This window comes from Lichtheimia ornata (assembly GCF_029851405.1).
Source record: "Lichtheimia ornata isolate CBS 291.66 chromosome Unknown scaffold00071, whole genome shotgun sequence".
Lineage (NCBI taxonomy): Eukaryota > Fungi > Mucoromycota > Mucoromycetes > Mucorales > Lichtheimiaceae > Lichtheimia > Lichtheimia ornata.
The window spans coordinates 128,969-150,332 of NW_026695391.1; the positions used below are offsets into that span (position 1 = coordinate 128,969).

Below are 21,364 nucleotides of genomic sequence, written 5' to 3' on the forward strand. Positions count from 1 at the left end.
GGATAACTCCGTGATCAATGAAATAGTTGTCCTTTTTGAATAAGAAATGAGGGGAACCGTTTGCTGACAAATCCATTGGATTACCAGCTTTGTATATACTGCGGTAGAGGGAGATCAAGATGAATGCAACGCGCGTACATTATCCAAAGTGGGAAGAGGCTTGGTAGTACACGAATGTGGCGACAGTGGCAATGAGCGGAGTGGTGGTAGATACGGACCGAAACGGGGCAAGCTTTAAAGCGTTTCTTGGAGGAGCAGTTTTTTCCCTCTTTGTATTTTCTTCTTTTACACACACCACACGTCAACTCGACATTTACATAATGGCACTGCATAATTCAGGCCAATTGGTCCTGTCGGTGCCGGAAGACATACCTCCATGGACTGGCATGTGTCATGACGCGGAAGGCTGGGTAAATGAAGACCACCATGGGTTGTATTAGTAAGCCTTACTCACTTGACCTACTCTAGGGTCCTTTCTCGCCATTACGTGAACCAGACTTTACACCATGCTTTGAAGACTCGTATGTTATTGTGGGATGATGCTATTGTGTCTTTTTTTATACGTGATGATGGATATAGCTGACGCTTTTATAATTTCCTAGGGTGATTATGTTGGCACCATCCGCCTTTTTGCTGATCGCTGGAGCTGCAAGACTATGGATCCTCGCTAAACGCGATTCATTCCCTACCGATATGACACGCAATTGGCTTTATTTTGTTAAAATGGCAAGTATTTTACACATCCTTATCTTCTGGTGGTGGTGGTGGTGGTGGTGTCCTCGGAAGCCAACCCGTCAAAAGATCATGCGGAGTGCAAGGATAGCCGATCACTAAAGAACAATGCGATTTCTAATAGGCAACCTTGATTCTCTTACTATTTACATCCACTGCAAGCTTGGTGGTACGTGCTATGGACGATGAGGATTGGATTCAAAATGCACAAGTATTGGCTCAAGGTTTCAACGTGTTTATTCTGGTAAGTGTGAGGAGGGGGCGCATGTTCATGATCAAAGAAAAAGCGGAGTCTAATCACACTGCTGTGCAACAGTTATTTGCTACCGGTATGCATCATCTCGAGTACACCCGCAATCGCATTGCATCAGCCGTCTTGTTGTTCTATTGGTTGTTTGTCCTCTTTGCCAATGCCATCAAGTTACGCACATTGCTTATGATGCATCAGCTTGAGGTTGATCCCACGCAGTTTATCTTGTTTGCTGTATCCGCCACCCTTGGTGCTATCATGTTTGTGCTCGAGAATGTGCATCGTCCAAAGAGCCAATACGTTATGCTTGAGGAGGATGAGGTAAGCAAGGAGAAAAGGAATCTAATAAGAACGAGTAAGTGAATAACTGATGATACGTAGCACGAGTGCCCAGAACCAAACACAAACATTTTCGGCCGTCTCACGTTTTCATGGATGACACCTTTGATGCGCCTTGGTTACCAAAAGCCACTGATCATGGATGACCTTTGGTATGTATTCTTGGATGATTCAATCAACTATTTACTTATACCATGGGGTACCAGGAACTTGAAGGAGGATGATCAATCTGCTGTCATTGGTGATATCTTTCAGAAGGCATGGGATCGTGAAGCGAAAAAGACCAAAAAGTATGTCCAGCACATTAAGCGCATGAATGCCATCATGACACTAATCATCAAATCTCATTAGCCCATCATTGCTTCGAGTTCTCATCAAGACTGTTGGTGGCCCATTCCTCTTTGCTGCTGTAAGTCTATTTCATTCTTATATCTTGAAAATCAGTGGTGCTTATCATGGCGATTACTAGTTCTTCAAAGGTCTTCAAGACATCCTCCAATTTACCCAGCCTATGCTGTTGAGCGCATTGATCACGTGGGTGGCCCAATATAGCGAATCGGATGGCCAAGGTGTACCTGCATACCGTGGTGTGCTTATTGCACGTGAGTTGCTTTCTTTTAACTTCAAGGGGCATGGGCATGCTTTCTTACGTCCATTATTTCTTTATAGTTGGCATGTTCTTTACTGCAGTCATCCAAACAATGGTTCTTCACCAATACTTCCATCGATGCTTTACTACTGGTATGCGTCTTCGTGCAGCTCTTGTTACAGCCATCTATCGCAAGACATTGGTTTTGAGTAATGGTAGTCGCCAGCAATCCACTGTTGGTGAGGTAAGTATTGAAAATGGATGGATGAGATACAACCAACACGTAAGGCTAATCTTCTATAAAAAAGATCGTGAATCACATGAGCGTTGACGCACAACGATTGATGGATCTCTGCACCTATTTCCATATTGGTAAGTCTTTCATGACGAAGCGTAGGGCGATCAACCTATAGCTAACCTTACATATATAGCTTGGAGTGGTCCCTTCCAGATTGTGATCGCCTTGATCTTGCTATGGAGAACTATGGGTCCCAGTATTTGGGCTGGTGTGGCCATCCTTGTTCTTGCTGTACCTCTCAATACATATCTCGCAAAGAAGATGCGTACGCTCCAAAAGCGACAAATGGGTAACAAGGATGCAAGAGTGAAGCTTATGGTAGGTCTTTGGATGACGCTATCGTGAAACGTATCCATATTCACTTTTATTATTAGAATGAGATTCTCAATGGTATCAAGGTCATCAAGTTGTATGCTTGGGAGAATCCTTTTATGGAGAAGGTAGGATAAGAAAAGGTTCTACGTGATCAATTTGCTAACTCATGGTAATAGATCTCTTTCATCAGAAATGACTTGGAATTGGCAACACTCAAAAAGATCGGTGTATTGACAGCCAGCCAAAATTTCACTTGGTCCTCGATTCCATTCTTTGTGTCACTGACAACATTTGCTGTCTTTATCGCAACGACTGATACGCCATTGACCAGTGAAATCGCTTTTGTCGCCATTTCTTTGTTCACCTTACTCCAATTCCCATTGTCCGTTTTCCCCAACGTTATCACCTCCATGATTGAAGCATCCGTATCGCTCTACCGTATCGAAGGTTACTTGTGCTCGGAAGAATTGGATCCTAATGCCGTGACTCGGGTGGATTATCGTACATTGCGCAATTGGTCTCCCAAGGTTCCTTTGGTTGAAATTGACAATGGCACTTTCAAGTGGTCTGACAATGATCGTGAACCCGTATTGGATGATATCAACCTCGAAGTCAAGAAGGGCGAAGTTACTGCTGTTGTGGGCCGTGTTGGTGCTGGCAAGTCATCCCTTATCAGCTCGCTTCTCGGTGACATGGTCAAGCAAAATGGTAACGTGACATTGCGGGGATCTGTTGCCTATGTGCCACAACAACCATGGGTGATGAATGCAACATTGCGTGACAATATTGTCTTTGGTCATCGATGGGATCCCGAATTTTATGATCGTGTACTTGAGGCATGCTCTCTTAAGAGTGATATCGCTATTCTCTCAGCTGGTGATCAAACCGAAATTGGTGAACGTGGTATCAACTTGTCAGGTGGTCAAAAGGCTCGTGTTTCACTTGCTCGTGCCATTTACGCTCGTGCCGATATTTATCTCTTGGATGATCCTCTCAGCGCTGTGGATGCCCATGTTGGCAAGCATATCTTTGAGCATGTGATTGGTCCTGATGGTCTCTTGAGGAACAAGGCTCGTGTTTTGGTGACCCATGGCATTGCATACTTACACAAGGTTGACAACGTGGTGATGTTACGTGAAGGCAAGGTTATCTTGAATGGACCCTTCGATGAATTGATGAATCAGCGCTCCGAGCTTTATGCATTGATTACCGAATTCAGCAATCAACGCAGTGCCAGCAACAGCGATGACGACACTGAAGAAACCTTTGATGCATTGGCTGAGGAATCACTTGCTACCCCAGCTGGTCAATGTGAGGAGGAAGCTACCTTCAATCGGGAACAGGAATATGCTCGTCGTGAACGTCTTAGCAGCACTAGCAGCGAACTTAGCGTCAAAACTTTACGCCGTGCATCGATGGCATCCCTTAGCAAGCAAGCTCGAAAGGTGCAAAGCGATGGCAAAGACCGCTTGATGACTGTTGAGGAGACTGCCAAGGGTAGCGTCAGCAACCAGGTCTATAAGGAATATATGAAATCATGCTCATTCGCTGGTGTTGTGATGGTACTCGGTTTCCAAATTCTTGCACAAGCCGCTCAAGTTGGTACCAACGTCTGGCTCAAGCACTGGAGCAGCAACAATCAACGTGATCAAGCCAACAACAATGTTTGGTTGTACCTTGGCATTTATGCAGCCATTGGTTGGTCCTCGGCTATCTTTACTGTGGGACAAACTTTGGCATTATGGGTACTTTGTGCCATTCGCTCTGCACGTATTCTTCATTCCAACATGCTCAACACTGTAATCCATTCGCCCATGTCGTTCTTTGATACTACACCACTTGGTCGTATTCTCAACCGTTTCAGCAAGGATCAACACACAGTGGATGAAGTTTTGCCACGTGCATTCCAATCTTACTTTAGAGTGCTCTTCTCGGTTATTGCCACCATTTGTGTCATCGCCTTTTCCACGCCTTTCTTCTTGACAGTGATCATTCCTCTTGGTATGTTCTTTATGTACGTAGATAACCACATGCTAATATTTGCTTACTTGATTCATAGGTTTCATCTACTTGTACATTCAACGCTACTACCTCGCCACATCTCGCGAATTAAGACGTCTCGACTCGGTGGGCAAGAGTCCAATTTACTCGCACTTCCAAGAAACCATTGCTGGTGTCTCAACCATTCGTGCCTATGAGCAACAACGTCGCTTTGTCTTTGAGAATGAAACTCGTTTGGATGATAACCAACGCGCCTATTTCCCATCCATTTCATGCAACCGTTGGCTTGCCGTCCGACTCGAGTTTATGGGCTCTATCATCATCTTTGGAGCTGCCATCTTTGCTGTACTCGGTGTACTTTATGGCTCTTCCTATTTGGATGCTGGTCTCGTTGGCTTGAGTGTCTCGTATGCACTTAGTGTCACACAAGCATTGAACTGGGTGATTCGATCGTACTGTGAAATCGAGGTAAGACTTTTATTACAGCTGCTTACAAATCCAATGGATAAGCTTACACGCCCATGTATATTATTTATAGACCAACATTGTCTCCCTTGAACGTGTGAAGGAGGTAAGGATTAGCGTGGCTAAGCGAGACGTGGCTGAGTATACTCATACAAGACTTTCTTTGTTGTAGTATATCGATCTTCCCACCGAAAAGTACGAGTCTGTGCGAAATGTTGATGCTGCATGGCCTGAAAAGGGTGAGATTGAATTCCATGATTATGGTGCTCGTTATCGACCTGGATTGGATCTTGCTTTGCGTGATTTGTCAATGAATGTATCGCCCAAGGAAAAGATTGGTATTGTTGGTCGTACAGGTGCTGGCAAGAGTTCCATGAGCTTGAGTTTGTTCCGTATCATTGAAGCTGCGGAAGGCAACATCACCATTGATGGTGTAGATATTGCTTCGTTGCGTCTTTTCGATCTTCGGTAAGGGGATGGAGTAAAATGGAGAATACAAGTGGTGCTCACACTCTTTAATGATAGGTCTCGTCTTACTATTATTCCTCAAGACCCCGTACTCTTTGCAGGCTCCGTACGCGAGAACTTGGTATGTCTAGTATATATGTATTGCTAAGTGTGATACTTACTTGGTGTGATCATTAGGATCCATTTGGCACGGCAAGTGATGCTGCTCTTTGGCAAGCTTTGGAATTGGCACATTTGAAGGAACACGTGTCTAAGATGGATGGCAAACTCAATGCTGTCGTGTTGGAAGGTGGTGACAACTTCTCGGTTGGACAACGTCAAGTAAGTATTGGATTATCATCCACGTCATGTATATGACAACTAATGGCTTCTTTTTTTTCCTCAGCTCATTTGTCTTGCTCGTGCATTACTTCGTCGATCGAATATTCTTATCTTGGATGAGGCCACTGCTGCTGTAAGTACCCAACAAAGAATGGCGTTCATGGAATGTGATCATTGATACGAGAGCTTTATTACAGATTGATGTGGAAACGGATGCTATTATCCAAGAAACGATTCGCCGAGAATTTGCTGATTGTACCATTTTGACGATTGCTCATCGTATCAACACTGTCATGGATTCAGACCGTATTTTGGTGCTTGATAAGGGTCACATTGCCGAGTTTGATTCACCACAGCGTCTTGTCGAGGATCAGAATTCCATCTTTTATTCGATGGCCCACGAGGCTGGTCTTGTAGAATAGAAAGCATAGCAAGATCATGCATAGGAGAGATATATTTGTTTATTTGTTTTTGTAAATCTATTTTCATGCAACATTGTGTATACACCACAATCAATGTATTATTCCTGATGTGACATGTTGTGAATGAGTGTTGATGGCTCTTGCCATAGATAGATGTGGGCATGGTGTTGTGAGTACTAGATGGATCACTGCTGCTTGTTATGTACAGCGCAAATCACTCTACTAAAGTATAAAGAACGACCTGACAAGTCCTCTTTGTGATGGATATGTGCTTTTATAACCCAAAAAAGGGGATTATGATGGATTGATCTAATTTTGGTCGTGCCCATTGTTCTTTCTTGAAAGAATCAGACATCGCTTATGAGGACATACTTATGTCACCTACAAAAAATCGTCTTTCAAGTGGCAGATGGGTTCATCAGCTGTGATTTTCCATCACTTCGACTCGGTATTCCAAGATGCTTGACCACTTTATCACTTTGATAACTCATGACAACAATTCCCCACCCACTCATATATAAACAAGGCTCTTTGCACCAAGACTATCATACGCCCTTCCTTCCTTTACTTGTATGCATATCATTATCAATGACCTTTGGCAAGTCTCAAGGATAGTCTTTATTATGTGATCCCCAAAATGAGGGCACTAATGCATCATCCATCTATGTAGCGTACTTCATTGCTTTACACTGTGTTTCTTGATGAACCCTTTGGGGTATGTATAACTATGGGAAAATTGAGACATAACGGATTACACGGATTTGGCGGATTTGGTGGATTTGGCGGATTGCACGGATTTGGCGGATTTGGCGGATTACACGGATTACACGGATCATACGCGGATTCAGCTGTTCTCTCGTTGCCATGGCAATACAAAATGAGGGTAAAGACTTAGAAACAGCCCATTCCTTTCTTTTTTTTAACTTCCATATCCCCAGAGTTCGACGACAGTGATCTTCTAACATTCCGATTGCCGGTCAACTACCTACCTGGGCAAGACATCGTGAGCAAACGAGTTCTTAACGATCAGCGTATCATCGACGTTATCGCAAAGTCGTTGCTATGTGTACCTGATGGCACCTACACTACGGCTCTCAATCAACTGCGGAATGGAACGTGTTGCGATGTATTGTACTTACCTTCTGTGGCTCAGCGGAAGTCTCTCCCACCTATCCTTATCGAGGTGCAAAGGACCGTGAATGAAGCCTTCATGCGACGTTTGATCATGTACTCTCTTTCGATATCATCTACCTATGAGGATTCGCCTTTGCCTATTGCCTTGATCTTCGTTGTGGACAAGGTGGTACCAAAGACATTGTTTGCCAAGTTTAATCCGGTGCCTGATATGCCACAAGTGATGTCTTTTCCTTGCGTTTCATGGGCGAAGGAATGCTATCTTGTATCCAATCGACCCTGTGATTCCGAAGATCTTCCAGACGACCCATTGTATGCATTATCATTGTTTTTCTCTGAGCAGCGATCGGGACTTTATGAGCATTCACATCCAAGCAACAGCATAATCAAGCTATCATATCAGATTGCAAAAGAAGGATCCAGTGAAACACGTATATACCAGGATGATCATCTCTCGCAGGTGGAAACCATTTGCACAATCAATGAAAGGATACTCCAAGAAGCCAAAGATGAAGTAGACCGTGTACCTGAAACACGACGTGCATCGCGAATCCTCAGCCGTGGAATACAATACAATGCAAAGGTGAAGAGAAGACTTGTTTTGGAGGAAACCGATTCCGATTCATCACTTGATCCTCCTCCTCCAAAGACCAAACACAAACCTCATCACTCATCACCATCAACTACTACTACTACTCTGGAAGATGAAATCGCATTTATCAAGGAGTTGAAAAAGAATCGCGTTGGAAGGTTAAGCTGGGCCAACATTTTGCAACAAGGCCATGCTCGGGGTATGTTTAAACGTTACTCTACGGGTGATAGCTTGCGTACAAATTTTGGAAAGCATGTTTAATATCGATAACTCTTCTAATCGTATACCCATCCGTATACTACTACTACATCCTCCTGCCACATCATACCATTACTATATATTGTATCACTTGTTGTAATAAAGAAATTTTCATGACAACGCAAAATTTATTCGTGTCATCCACACAACCATTGTGACATGATCTTTCTTGGCAATATACAATGAAGATACTACAAATGTCGACGTGAACAATGTACAAGGAGGCGGTGTAGCGGTGTAGTAGTCAAGTTGTGCAACATGCAACATGGTAACACAGCCACGTCTGGGCTTGTAGCGGGGGAAGCACAAAGACTGACAATGATGCGGTTCGTGCGCCGAGATGTCTTTTAATGGCAAGCTCTCTCTCGAAATTATTTATTACCATCCCTCCTTCTCTTTCTTTCACTCAACGCGCACAACATGGCCCTACAGGAAACAAACCAATGGGTCCTTTCAGCGCCGGCGGATACTTCAAGAGATGCAACCCCATGGGCTGACATGTGCCATGACGCAGAGGGCTGGGTAAGTAAAGTGAACGGTTGCAAGATCGCGGTACACTTGGGGCTCATGTTGATTGGTTCATTGGCTGCATTGCATTAGGGACCTTTCTCGGCATTACGAGAGCCTGATTTCACGCCATGCTTCGAAGACTCGTACGTGATTGCTTTTGGGTGGAGGCTTCGCTCCCTTTGTCGTCGTACTATGAATAGCTCACATATCAGTTTTGTAGCGTGGTGATGTTGGCGCCATCCATCTTCCTGCTGTTCGCTGGTGTCATTCGACTCTATATCCTTGGCAAGCGTGATTCTTTTCCCGCTGACATGACGCGCAACTGGCTATATTTCGTAAAGATGGCAAGTATGACATCCTTATCGTGATGCCGGGATTCGGTAACCGATCGGCCCGATCATTTTAAGGTCGACTTTGTGGAGGTGATGGATCACTAACTGGCAACGCGTACTATAGGCAACCTTGATCCTCTTGTTGTTAATCTCGACTGCAAGCTTGGTGATGCAAGTTATGGCTGATGATGACTGGATCCGAAGTGCTCAAGTGCTGGCTCAAGGTGTCAACGTCTTTATGTTGGTAAGTAATACTGAATGGATAAGGAAAATGGGTGAATACGGTGTTTAACCGCATATGGATTTGGATCAATAGCTATTTGCTACCGGTATGCATCATCTCGAGTACACCCGCAATCGCATTGCATCCGCTGTCTTGTTGTTCTATTGGTTGTTTGCCCTCTTTGCCAATGTCATCAAGTTACGCACACTGCTTATGATGTATGAGCATGAACATGATCCAACTCGATTCATTTTATTTGCTGCTTCCGCTTCGCTTGGTGCTATCATGTTTGTGCTTGAGAACGTGCCCCGTCCAAAGAGCCAGTACGTTATGCTTGAGGAGAATGAGGTAAGTTGAAGGAACATGTTACCGCATGATGGGTACAAGTGAGTAACTGGATATACTACGTAGCACGAATGCCCAGAGCCAAACACAAACATTTTCGGTCGTCTCGCGTTTTCATGGATGACACCTTTGATGCGCCTTGGTTATCAGAAGCCATTGGTTATGGAAGATCTTTGGTATGTATCTATCTCTTGTTTTAATGATTTGAGGAGCTATACCTTATATGCACCATTTATGTATCTAGGGATCTCAAAAAGGAAGATCAAGCTGCCATGGTTGGAGAAATTTTTCAGAAAGCTTGGGAGGCTGAAATGAAGAGATCAGCAAAGTAAGCCCTGAGAAGACCATGTGACCAACACATGACTAAATTTTCTAATTTGTATAGACCTTCCTTGCTTCGAGTGCTCGTCAAACTTGTTGGTGCCCCCATGCTCTTTGCTGCTGTGAGTTGACTTTTGAACCAAAAGGATGATAACATTTACTCACCTTGTTGTATCACTAGATCTTAAAAGTCATATATGACATTACCCAATTCACCCAGCCTGTGCTTTTGAGCGAATTGATTATTTGGGTCGCACAATATGGTACTTCCGATGATGAAAGTGTGCCTGCCTACCGTGGTGTTATCATTGCCAGTGAGTCCATACATTATACCATCGTATGAATGATGCTCTTTTCTTATTCGTTTTCCCCTTTCTTTAGTCGGAATGTTTGTTGCCGCTGTTGTCCAGATGCTCTTCCAGCAGCAGTATTTTCAGCTTTGCTATACAGCTGGTATGCAAGTTCGAGCTGCCCTTGTCACTGCCATCTATCGCAAGACTTTGGTTTTAAGCAATGCCAGCCGTCAGCAATCTACTGTTGGCGAGGTAAGTTGTATGGACAAAGTTGCATACAATTGCTAATGATAGCTCCCAAATAGATCGCAAACCATATGAGCGTCGATGCACAAAGATTAATGGACGTGTGTGGCTATATCCATATCGGTATGCTTTTCTTTCACAGTCTCGACGAAATAACTAAGATACTAATCTTCTATGTATAGCTTGGGGTAGTCCATTCCAAATCTTTCTGGCTTTGGTCTTGTTGTGGAAAACTATGGGTCCAAGCATTTGGTCGGGTGTGGCCATCCTTATTCTTGCTATACCGCTCAATGGATACCTTGCAAGCAGAATGATGAAGCTCCAAAAGCAACAAATGAAGAACAAAGATGCAAGAGTCAAGTTGATGGTAAATTAGGAAGAGATCCCTTGTGGAAAAACAACCTCAGGTATCCTAATCGACATCCTCCCTCTTGTTGTTAGAATGAAACGTTGAATGGTATCAAGGTCATCAAGCTATATGCCTGGGAGAATGCATTCATGAAAAAGGTATATCGGTGAAAAGTCTATACAGGATGTTACTCATATCAATTATGATAGATTTCCTTCATCAGAAATGATTTGGAATTGGCGACTCTCAAAAAGATTGGCGTGTTGTCAGCAGGCCAAAACTTCACAATGTCCTCGGTGCCTTTCCTTGTGACACTGACAACATTTGCGGTCTTTGTAACAACTGCTGGATCACCTTTGACAAGCGAGGTGGCCTTTGTTGCTATTTCTCTCTTCAACTTGCTTCAATTCCCATTGGTGGCCTTGCCTTTGGTCATTTCATTTGTCGTTGAAGCATCCGTATCGCTTACTCGTATTGAGAAATACCTGTGTTCTGAAGAATTGGATCCTAATGCCGTGACTCGTGTGGATTATCGTACACTGCCCAACTGGTCCCCCAAGGTTCCTTTGATCGAAGTTGATAATGGCACTTTCAAGTGGTCTGTCACGCATCGAGAACCCGTGTTGGAAGATATCAACCTCCAAGTCAAGAAGGGTGAAGTTACTGCTGTTGTGGGCCGTGTTGGTGCTGGCAAGTCATCCCTTATTAGCTCGCTTCTTGGTGATCTGGTGAAGCAAGGTGGCAACGCGACATTGCGTGGATCTGTTGCCTATGTTCCACAACAACCATGGGTGATGAATGCAACATTGCGTGACAATATCGTCTTTGGTCATCGATGGGATCCCGCATTCTATGAACGTGTACTTGAGGCTTGCTCTCTTAAGAGTGATATCGCTATTCTTTCAGCTGGTGATCAAACCGAAATTGGTGAACGTGGTATCAACTTGTCAGGTGGTCAAAAGGCTCGTGTTTCACTTGCCCGTGCCATTTACGCTCGTGCCGATATTTATCTCTTGGATGATCCTCTCAGCGCTGTGGATGCCCATGTTGGCAAGCATATTTTTGAGCATGTGATTGGTCCCGATGGTATCTTGAAGAACAAGGCTCGTGTTTTGGTGACCCATGGCATTGCATACCTACACAAGGTTGACAACGTGGTGATGTTACGTGAAGGCAGGATTATCCTGAATGGACCATTCGATGAATTGATGGATCAGCGCTCCGAGTTTTATGCTTTGATTACCGAATTCAGCAATCAACGCAGTGCCAGCAACAGCAACAGCGACAATGAGACTGATGAAACTATTGAGGAAGCGGCTTTGGATGAAGAACTTGAATACACCCACCGACGCGAGCATCTTAACAGTATAAGCAGTGATATGAGTATCGAAACGCTACGCCGTGCATCATTGGCGCCACTCAGCAACCAACCAAAGAAAACCCAAAGTGATGGAAAAGATCGTTTGATAACCGTTGAGGAGTTGGCCAAAGGTGGTGTTAGCAAGCAAGTGTACAAGGAATATATCAAGGCGTGCTCAGCTACTGGTGTTGCCATGGTGATCGGCTTCCAAATGCTCACCCAAGCTGCTCAAGTAGGCACCAATGTATGGCTTGAACAATGGAGCAGCAGCAACCAACGTGAACAGACCAACCACCATGTATGGTTCTATCTTGGTGTTTATGCAGCTATCGGTTGGTCATCCATGATCTTTAGTGTGGTGCAATCTTTGATATTATGGATCCATTGTGCTATTCGCTCGGCACGTACACTACACACCAATATGCTTAATGGTGTCATCTACTCACCCATGTCGTTCTTTGATACCACACCCCTCGGCCGTGTACTCAATCGATTCAGCCAAGACCAATACACTGTGGATGCAACGTTGCCTCGTGTATTTCAAGCATACATTCGAATCATCTTTTCAGTCGCTGCCACTATTTGTGTCATTGCAGTGACAACACCACTTTTCCTTACAACGATCATCCCTCTTGGTACGTTTACTCTTGTTACTTACGTGTTCATTTATGCTTACATACGCACCCTATTATAGGCTTCCTCTATTTTTACATTCAGCGTTACTATCTTGCAACATCACGTGAATTGAAACGTCTGGATTCTGCTGGCAAGAGTCCCATGTATTCCCATTTCCAAGAAACCATTGCTGGTGTATCAACAATCCGTGCATATGAACAACAACGTCGCTTCATCTTTGAGAATGAGACTCGCTTGGATAACAACCAACGTGCGTATTTCCCATCCATTTCATGCAACCGTTGGCTTGCTGTGCGACTCGAATTTATGGGCTCCATCGTCATCTTTTGTGCTGCCATCTTTGCTGTACTTGGTGTACTCTATGGATCATCCTACATAGATGCTGGTATGGTTGGCTTGAGTGTGTCATATGCATTGACTGTGACCCAAGGCTTGAATTGGTTGATCCGCACTTATTGTGATATCGAGGTAAATTGTGTGCCATATATCCTTATCGGTTGCTTTCGTTCAACTCACATACTCAACCTTGTTTAGACCAACATTGTGGCTCTTGAGCGTGTGAAAGAGGTGAGATTGTGAGAATTGATTTTGCCGAGGGACGTGTGAGCTAATGATTACCCACGCTGCATCCATAGTACATTGATCTTCCAAGCGAGAAATACGACTCCAAGAATACGGTGGATGCTGCATGGCCCGAAAAAGGTGCAATTGAATTCCATGGTTATGGCACACGTTATCGTCCTGGATTGGATCTCGTTTTGAGCGACATGTCAATGAACGTATCGCCCAAGGAAAAGATTGGCATTGTTGGTCGCACAGGTGCTGGCAAGAGTTCCATGAGCTTGAGCTTATTCCGTATCATTGAAGCTGTGGAAGGCAATATTACCATTGATGGCGAAGACATTGCCAACTTGCGTTTGTTGGATCTCAGGTAAGAAAATGAGTACCGATGTTGTTGGGAAAGCGTCTATTGCTCACTCGAATCATCATATAGATCTCGCCTTACCATCATTCCTCAAGATCCAATGCTCTTTGCTGGCTCAGTTCGTGAGAACCTGGTATGCGTTGGTTGTATGTGTGCTACAAGGAAAAAGGCTGATAGAGTTGAATACTAGGATCCATACGGTACTGCGACCGACGCTGATCTTTGGCAAGCTTTGGAATTGGCACATTTGAAAGAACACGTATCCAAGATGGATGGCAAACTCAATGGCGAGGTGTTGGAAGGTGGTGACAATTTCTCGGTTGGACAACGACAAGTAAGTATTGGGTTATCATCCACATCATGTATATAACAACTAATGGGGTCTCCTTTGTCATCAGCTTATTTGTCTTGCTCGTGCTTTGCTTCGTCGATCAACTATCCTCATCTTGGATGAAGCCACTGCTGCTGTAAGTACCCAACGAAGATGGCATTCATGGAATGTGATCATTGATACGAGAACTTTATTATAGATTGATGTGGAAACGGATGCTATTATCCAAGAAACGATTCGCCGAGAATTTGCTGATTGCACCATTTTGACGATTGCTCATCGCATCAACACTGTTATGGATTCAGACCGTATTTTGGTGCTTGATAAGGGTCACATTGCCGAGTTTGATACTCCTCAGCATCTGATTGACAACAAGGATTCCATCTTTTACTCGATGGCTCATGAAGCTGGACTTGCCGAGTAGAGTTATTTGTTTTGTTCATGCATTATGATGTATATAAACTTCTCACGATCATGCAGCCGCATTCCGCTTACAATGATTTGTAGTACAAACATGCATATTAGTGTGTGGGGGATAAAAGAAAAGCCTTCTTTACGGAAAACGTTTATACAAAAAATTGTGTTGAAAAAACTTTATACAAATGAGTTGAGAGCGTGTTGAACGTAGCACGTGTGGAATGCAACATGGGGGGTGGGAGTGGAGGAAATAGGAATATGGTTATGAACGTGCAAAACAGGGATCTAGTGAATTAGGAAAGATGTTGGTGTCGAGTATTTAGATGGTGACAGTGGACTTGATCTTGGTAGCATCGAAGCCAGGCATGGGGTAGGAACGAGCGAATTCGACAACCTCCTTCTTGAGTTGAGCAATTTCCTCATTACCATCACAATGAGCCACAAAGTCCTTCATGAGCTTGGAGCCAGCTTGTTCTTGAACCTTGGTGGCGATTTGAACGGTACGATGAAGGAACTCAGCAACCTTGACCATATCCTCCTCCTTCATGGAACGCGAAGTAAGAGCGTTGGTACCAAGACGAACACCACCAGGGGTGACAGCTGACTTGTCACCAGCAATAGAGTTCTTGTTGATGGTAATGTGGACCATGTCGCAAATACGTTCAACCTTGGAACCAGTCAACTTTTGTGGCTTAAGATCCCACAAGATCAAGTGGTTTTCGGTACCACCCGATGCGAGCTTGTAGCCATAGCCGACAAGAGCATCAGCAAGCTTGCTGGCATTGGCACGGACTTGCTTGGCGTATTGTTGGAATTCGGGAGAAGCAGCTTGCTTAAGAGCAACAGCAATAGCGGCAATGGTGTTGTTGTGAGGACCACCTTGGCACGAAGGGAAGACAGCTTGGTTCACACGATTTTCAAGATCATCACCCTTGTCGCGGCGGAAGAAGATAAGACCAGCACGAGGACCACGAAGAGTCTTGTGAGTGGTAGTAGTGACAACATCACAAAAGTCGAAAGGCGAAATAGCTTCCTTGCCAGCAATCAAACCAGAAATGTGAGCCATATCACACATGAGATAAGCACCGTGTTGGTCGGCAATGCGGCGCATGGTAGCATAATCCCACTCACGGGGGTATGCTGAAGCACCACAAATCAAAAGCTTGGGACGATACAAGGCTGCATTTTCCTCAAGACGCTTGTAGTCAATGTAACCAGTGGCAGGATCAACTTGATAAGGCATGGATTGGAAGTAGATGGAAGAAGAAGAGATCTTCTTCTTGTTGGTTTGGTAACCATGAGTCAAGTGACCACCAGAGGGAAGATCCAAACCCATCAAACGATCCTGGGGTTGAATGAGAGCAGTGAGAGCAGCAAAGTTGGCAGTGCTACCAGAGTAGGGTTGAACGTTGACACCCCATTGTTCAGGGTTCAAGCCAAAAGCATCAAGAGCACGCTTGCGGCACAAGTTTTCCAACTCGTCAATGAATTCGTTGCCACCATAGTAACGGGCACCAGGAAGACCTTCAGAGTACTTGTTGGTCAAAGGAGTACCGTTGGCTTCAATAACAGCTTGAGAGGTGAAGTTCTATAACGACACATTAGTTATTTGGCACTTGCATATTCCCGTATCATATCCTTTTTTCCCTTCCTCATACCTCAGAAGCAATAAGCTCCAAACCAGACCATTGACGCAACTTTTCGTTCTCGACAATGGCAAAGACTTCCTTGTCTTCCTCCTCAAGAGTAGTGTTAAGGCAAGTGTTCCAGGGATCGACGGGCTTAGCGGCCATGGCTGTATGTGTAGGTGGTGGTGTGTGGGGAAAAGAGTTGAGTTGCAGATCAAGATGGACGAAATTGTTCACCGCTGAAATACGTTGCTGATGGTGGCTTGAACATTTTTCATTATCAGTCTCATTGACCAATCATGACCTTGTTCAAGGTGATCATCTCAAAAACTTTCATTGACAGCTTGCCATCGCATCTGCATATTCAATAATCCTCGGAAGACATATTTGGCCATACTGGGAAATCAAAAATGGCATGCTTTCCATAGATCCACTCATAGCTCATCGTATTCATTACTATCAGCATTTTTGTATTATCAAGCAAATCAGCTACCCCACCCGATACACTACTTGTATTCCGCGGACACTGCAGCTGTTTTCTAATGAGTCAATCCCAGCTGAAACAGGGACCCTGGTGGGGGGGAGATGTAGGGAAGTGGAATGCATAAAGCTACAAGTGTGCTTGGACCACGCCCTTTACGTAAAAAGAAAAGGGAATGTGTGCATATACATTTCCAATAGCTGTAATACAGATGGCATGCCTCTCTCATACATAAACACAACTTTAAATGATATACAATTTGCACATGGCGAGTAGTGGGCTGCCAAGAGAGAGCTGAAAATTGGATGGCGGTGTGAGCATGATTGGTTCGAGATCGCTGGATAAGGAATACATCCTCCTCCACCGTGTCCGAAAGAAAAATGAGTCAATGAAAAACACAAACCAGGGGTACGTAACAAATAAAGGTGTGGATATCCATACTATTAGAGCAATCTTGTGTACCAGCAGGTAATCCATTCCCTTTCATTGGCGTATCATCATCTTTGACGACTCTAAAATAGCTGCTGTTGGTTTCCAAGGCAACCGATTATAGATAATAGCGATCAACGTGCGTAGTTGTGATCCATTGTCATGTCGTTGTTGTTACGAATATCGTTGTTATGGAGTGATGCGGCGTGTAATATTGAACAGCAATTGAGCCATCATACATTGTTGTATCTGGTTCATACACAAAACGGATAGCGGGCCCCTTTCGATAGCATCATGCCCACATACGACCACTTTTCTTCACTGTTATGAGTGATCTCCTACTTGTGTGCAGAACTTGCAAAACGATCTTTCCTTTTCCTTGGGCCTTAGCTATGATTTTTAAACCACCAGCAAAACATGTAGCGGCCTGATCACGTGAAGACTCCACAAGGGGTACATAAAATGCATTGTGATATTTATTGAGATACCATCGTCGAACGACTATGAGAGTGAGATAAAGAATACAAATGGGGGTGACACATAGTGTTGACAGGTTGCACAAATGGTTGAATACTGCTCCCTTCGGTCATAGTTGCTTCTTTGCAGATAAACATTCAATGATCCAAGAACCATCAAGTGTGTGAGAAACCAATGCGTTATACGCTTATAGCACATTCGGTAGCGTGTATATCCATGTTTGGTGTAAGGATCGAATACCTTGATGGCTGTGAAGTTGTCAAGTCGAGCTGCATAATCAACTGGGTATCGTGCACGGACCTGATTGACATCTACTTCCGCCAAAGTAGGGTCTATAATTATAGTTTATCACGAGGAATATACACAATGACATATCGGGTTACGCAGCCGTCTCCAGGGCAGTACTGCAACAAGCGGGGGTAAGTGACCATATCGAAGACAATGAAAGGAACAAAAAAAGAGACTCCTCTTCTTCCCTCCCATTTTACACAAAGTAAGGCTGACTCCTTTAACACCACAACAGAACACTGTCTTGCTGTCATTCCCTTCCATTCACAGCATCAATGTGTTAACAGGTGGCCAATGGCGACACTATTCAACAAGTGCATGCGATCTACCAATGCCTTCAGCTTCCATTCCAACACAACATGTACGCTCAATCAACTGCATTCCTTTTATTACTCAAGTCGAACATTGTGGTACTAAAGCTATGATGTAGGCTGATCTTCCCTCGTCTATACAAGAACCAAGGAGGTGTCGTGTGTATCGGTTCCATGGCAGCGGTATACAAGAAGAGGTCTTGATACGCCTTTACATTTCCACTTTTGGGTATGCTTACAAGAAAGGCAAATCTCGTGCTTGGTATCTCACATTGTGTTTTTGGTAGATTGAACATGTTGTTGAATAATCGTACCTCTGGCAGTAACAAGATCTTAATCACAAAGCAAGAATGCTGGGTATTGTTTCACTGGTATGTATAACATTGGATCGACAATGCAAGTGCTGTTAATTAACGAGCCTTACGATTACGATGAGACAGCAGCAGCACAACATGGACGGGATGGACACGATGCGGTTATTGGAAGCAAGGATGCTATTAAGAAGTACCACAAGGTGAGTGCTCATTATGGGATTTTGTTGTTTTTCAAAGTACATCAACCAAGTATACATCAATCGCTTTGAAAGAGCATCAGCCAGCGTGTATCACTTATCGGTGGATCATGTCAACAAGAAGCGACAACATCTTCAGAGCCATCAAACCTTATCCCAGCATCTCCTTGTGTTTCTGGTTATTGTCAATTGCCTGGATGGCATCCTGCAACGAGCGTCTCTTATTGTTGGATCATATCAGGAACGAGCAACAAGCAGCAATCTTGATTATTTTGGAGGAGCAAGCTTTACTTCATCATCTTATGGTTCTCGTTACCAAGCGACGGCCGGTCCTTTTGATGAACATCCTGGAAAGAACCCTTGTTACCGGTGGATCACATCAGCAACAAGGAGCAACGTCTATTTTTGGTGGCATCAAGTTATTATTTTCCCTCATCTTGTGGTCTCCGTTCTTATCACAATTCCTTTGAAGGACATCTTGCAATTCGTGTCTTATTCGGTGGATCATGTCAGCAACAAGCAACAACGTTGACATCTTGATAGTAGCAAGCTTTATCGTGTCATCTGGTGGTCCTCGTTGTCGGCAATTCCCTCGAGAACATCATACAGTGCATGGCTCCATGGATGGATCATGTCAGCAACAGGCAGCAGGATTCGTATGTATATTGGTGCGATAAGCATATTGTTCAATCGCCTGAGGGTCATTGTTACAACAGCCATGGGATACGATCATTATCATCATCCAACAGGACACGACTACAGGGGATTTATACTATGATTCATCCATTTACCAAGGTACAAAAGCGAATTGATGGGCTATGGATTAAGGAATGAGGATTAACAATGAGGATCATTAATTGAAGCTGTACGATGTGATGATGCAGGATGCCCTATCAGCCATCAACTACTACTGCGCGATACAAGTACTCTTCATCTGTTTGTGCTGCGATACAAAGGGATCAAGAAGTGATTGACCAACGGACGTATGGAAAAGGAATTATGTCAGCAAGCGATCAGGGGAGCTCTTTTTATCGACACGTTGGACTTGCAATGGTTATGGATGGATGGATACAATCAAGCAGTGATAGGTGATTTTGAAATGTCTTTTGGGTTACTTGACACCCATCAGCAGGAAGGATGGACCATGTTACGTGGATACGGCTATGGATGATCATGGATTGGATGGCATGGGTGACCGGGCTTACATCTTTGACGGAAGGCGGTTTGTCATCATGGATGATATTGGATATTCGAGTCAAGGCATGCACAGCAACTAGTTTACAACCATGGATGAAGACGTCTATGACAGCAGCAACCAAGGATACAATGATACAATAATACCCACTGGTTCTATGTGATCCATTTTGCTGGCTTCTGGAATGAAAGGGAAGATGGAGATTTGAAGGTCGGAAGGCGGGATTGGATTACCTACATTATTGTATCAAGATGATTTTGTTCCTTTTGTCATATTACATTCAATAAACCTTTCTTGTTCAATATGCTGATAGGCGATAAGCAGTGTCAATTCTCAGCCGGTTGTACACAAGTTCAAATAGACGCATGTATTTTCAAAGACAATAGACCCATAGTAACGGTACCCAACAATAAAGCTTGTTACAGAAGCTTGCTCCATTGAAAGCTTTAATCATTATGATCCATCTTGCACATCAATACAATTCTTATAATATGGTGAATCCAAGAGTCGAAGGATAGCACACTGCAGTGTGCATATTTATGAAGTAAGATATGGGGGGGGGAATCACATCACATAGAGGCAACAGGGGGAAATGTGTATTCTTGTTTGTCGTCATGAGCATCCTTCATCCATGATTGCAACAGCTGCTGCATGCATTGACTCGACTAATCCATTATCATCCAGGGCTGTAAACACTTTTCACCAATTCCATCCCATCCATCATCATCGTTAGCCGTGTTCATTGATATGCTCCATCCCTTCGTGCTGACAACGCGTCAAGTAATCACCCTGACCCTCATCACCGCATTGATTACGTTCACCCATCCATGACCATCCCACATCCAATGTCGGTAGAAAAGAAGCGCCAGAGATTGCTGCTGATGTGCTACCTTATCCATCCGATACTTGGCCTCTCTCTTTGTTGGCCATCATTTTCCATCGCAGCTCAATCAGGTGAAGGATGCTTGTATTGTGGCGTAGTTGATGTGATGTCGTCCAAACTAGACAATCACGTCCTAAATGGACCAAGGGAACCAAACCAGTCAATAGATCCATTCCTTCCATCTCATGTGTCAAAGCAACGCAGTATCCATATCCATATCCATATCCATAAGAAGCTGTATGTATTGAAGCATGTTGCTACACGTAAATAAAGCTGTTTCTATACAATGGCTATCTGCTGTCCACGTATACAAGGCTGTAAGACGCGCTGCTGCAAGTGAAGAGTGCTGTTTGAGACAATGGAGTAAAGCCCTCGCTAATAGCAATTGCTGGAATGAATGCTGTTGCTGTTGGTCGTGGTAGACGAGTGTACAAGAGAAGGTGTAGTGTCAAAAAACTCGTGGTGTTGTGGTGGGGGTACACACGCCATGGACTTGCCATTCAGCCAAAGACAATCGGATCAAGAGAGTTGTAGTAATGACATGATGGGTTGAAGCAGAACAATCGTTCGCAGGTGGTAGATGTACTTGAATGGGGCCAACAGTTGAGAATGGGGGGAAGAGGGAGGAAGCTGAAAGTGGAAGAGCTGGAAATTAAAGAGGTCATGCACTTCCCAACAAATCCATGAAC

General features: G+C 44.1%; 5 protein-coding genes across 5 annotated transcripts; 4 read left to right on the forward strand and 1 right to left on the reverse strand.

The window, feature by feature from the left end:
* Positions 1-320: 320 nt before the first annotated feature.
* Positions 321-6,200, forward strand: O0I10_010526 (multi drug resistance-associated protein (MRP); the record flags this gene model as incomplete). Its single annotated transcript, XM_058490505.1, has 21 exons — positions 321-410; positions 469-521; positions 603-717; positions 857-976; positions 1,049-1,303; positions 1,364-1,473; positions 1,528-1,611; positions 1,673-1,730; positions 1,791-1,923; positions 1,991-2,154; positions 2,219-2,282; positions 2,342-2,526; positions 2,583-2,648; positions 2,700-4,524; positions 4,583-4,992; positions 5,063-5,095; positions 5,162-5,457; positions 5,515-5,578; positions 5,635-5,778; positions 5,843-5,911; positions 5,976-6,200. 21 exons carry the CDS (start codon positions 321-323, stop codon positions 6,198-6,200), a joined length of 4,563 nt encoding a protein of 1,520 aa, XP_058338759.1.
* An 864-nt stretch (positions 6,201-7,064) lies between these two features.
* On the forward strand, positions 7,065-8,187 carry O0I10_010527 (uncharacterized protein; the record flags this gene model as incomplete). The annotated part of the gene is made up of 2 exons (XM_058490506.1): positions 7,065-7,083; positions 7,139-8,187. The coding sequence occupies 2 exons, from the start codon at positions 7,065-7,067 to the stop codon at positions 8,185-8,187; spliced, it is 1,068 nt and encodes a 355-aa protein (XP_058338760.1).
* A 417-nt stretch (positions 8,188-8,604) lies between these two features.
* O0I10_010528 (uncharacterized protein) lies at positions 8,605-14,479 on the forward strand (the record flags this gene model as incomplete). The annotated part of the gene is made up of 21 exons (XM_058490507.1): positions 8,605-8,706; positions 8,785-8,837; positions 8,915-9,038; positions 9,151-9,270; positions 9,343-9,597; positions 9,661-9,770; positions 9,839-9,922; positions 9,980-10,037; positions 10,097-10,229; positions 10,297-10,460; positions 10,514-10,577; positions 10,637-10,821; positions 10,896-10,961; positions 11,013-12,798; positions 12,858-13,267; positions 13,334-13,366; positions 13,435-13,730; positions 13,794-13,857; positions 13,915-14,058; positions 14,123-14,191; positions 14,255-14,479. 21 exons carry the CDS (start codon positions 8,605-8,607, stop codon positions 14,477-14,479), a joined length of 4,545 nt encoding a protein of 1,514 aa, XP_058338761.1.
* A 312-nt stretch (positions 14,480-14,791) lies between these two features.
* O0I10_010529 (uncharacterized protein) lies at positions 14,792-16,265 on the reverse strand (the record flags this gene model as incomplete). The annotated part of the gene is made up of 2 exons (XM_058490508.1): positions 14,792-16,060; positions 16,131-16,265. 2 exons carry the CDS (start codon positions 16,263-16,265, stop codon positions 14,792-14,794), a joined length of 1,404 nt encoding a protein of 467 aa, XP_058338762.1.
* A 2,215-nt stretch (positions 16,266-18,480) lies between these two features.
* Positions 18,481-19,067, forward strand: O0I10_010530 (uncharacterized protein; the record flags this gene model as incomplete). Its single annotated transcript, XM_058490509.1, has 2 exons — positions 18,481-18,600; positions 18,681-19,067. The coding sequence occupies 2 exons, from the start codon at positions 18,481-18,483 to the stop codon at positions 19,065-19,067; spliced, it is 507 nt and encodes a 168-aa protein (XP_058338763.1).
* Between the last annotated feature and the right edge of the window lie 2,297 nt (positions 19,068-21,364).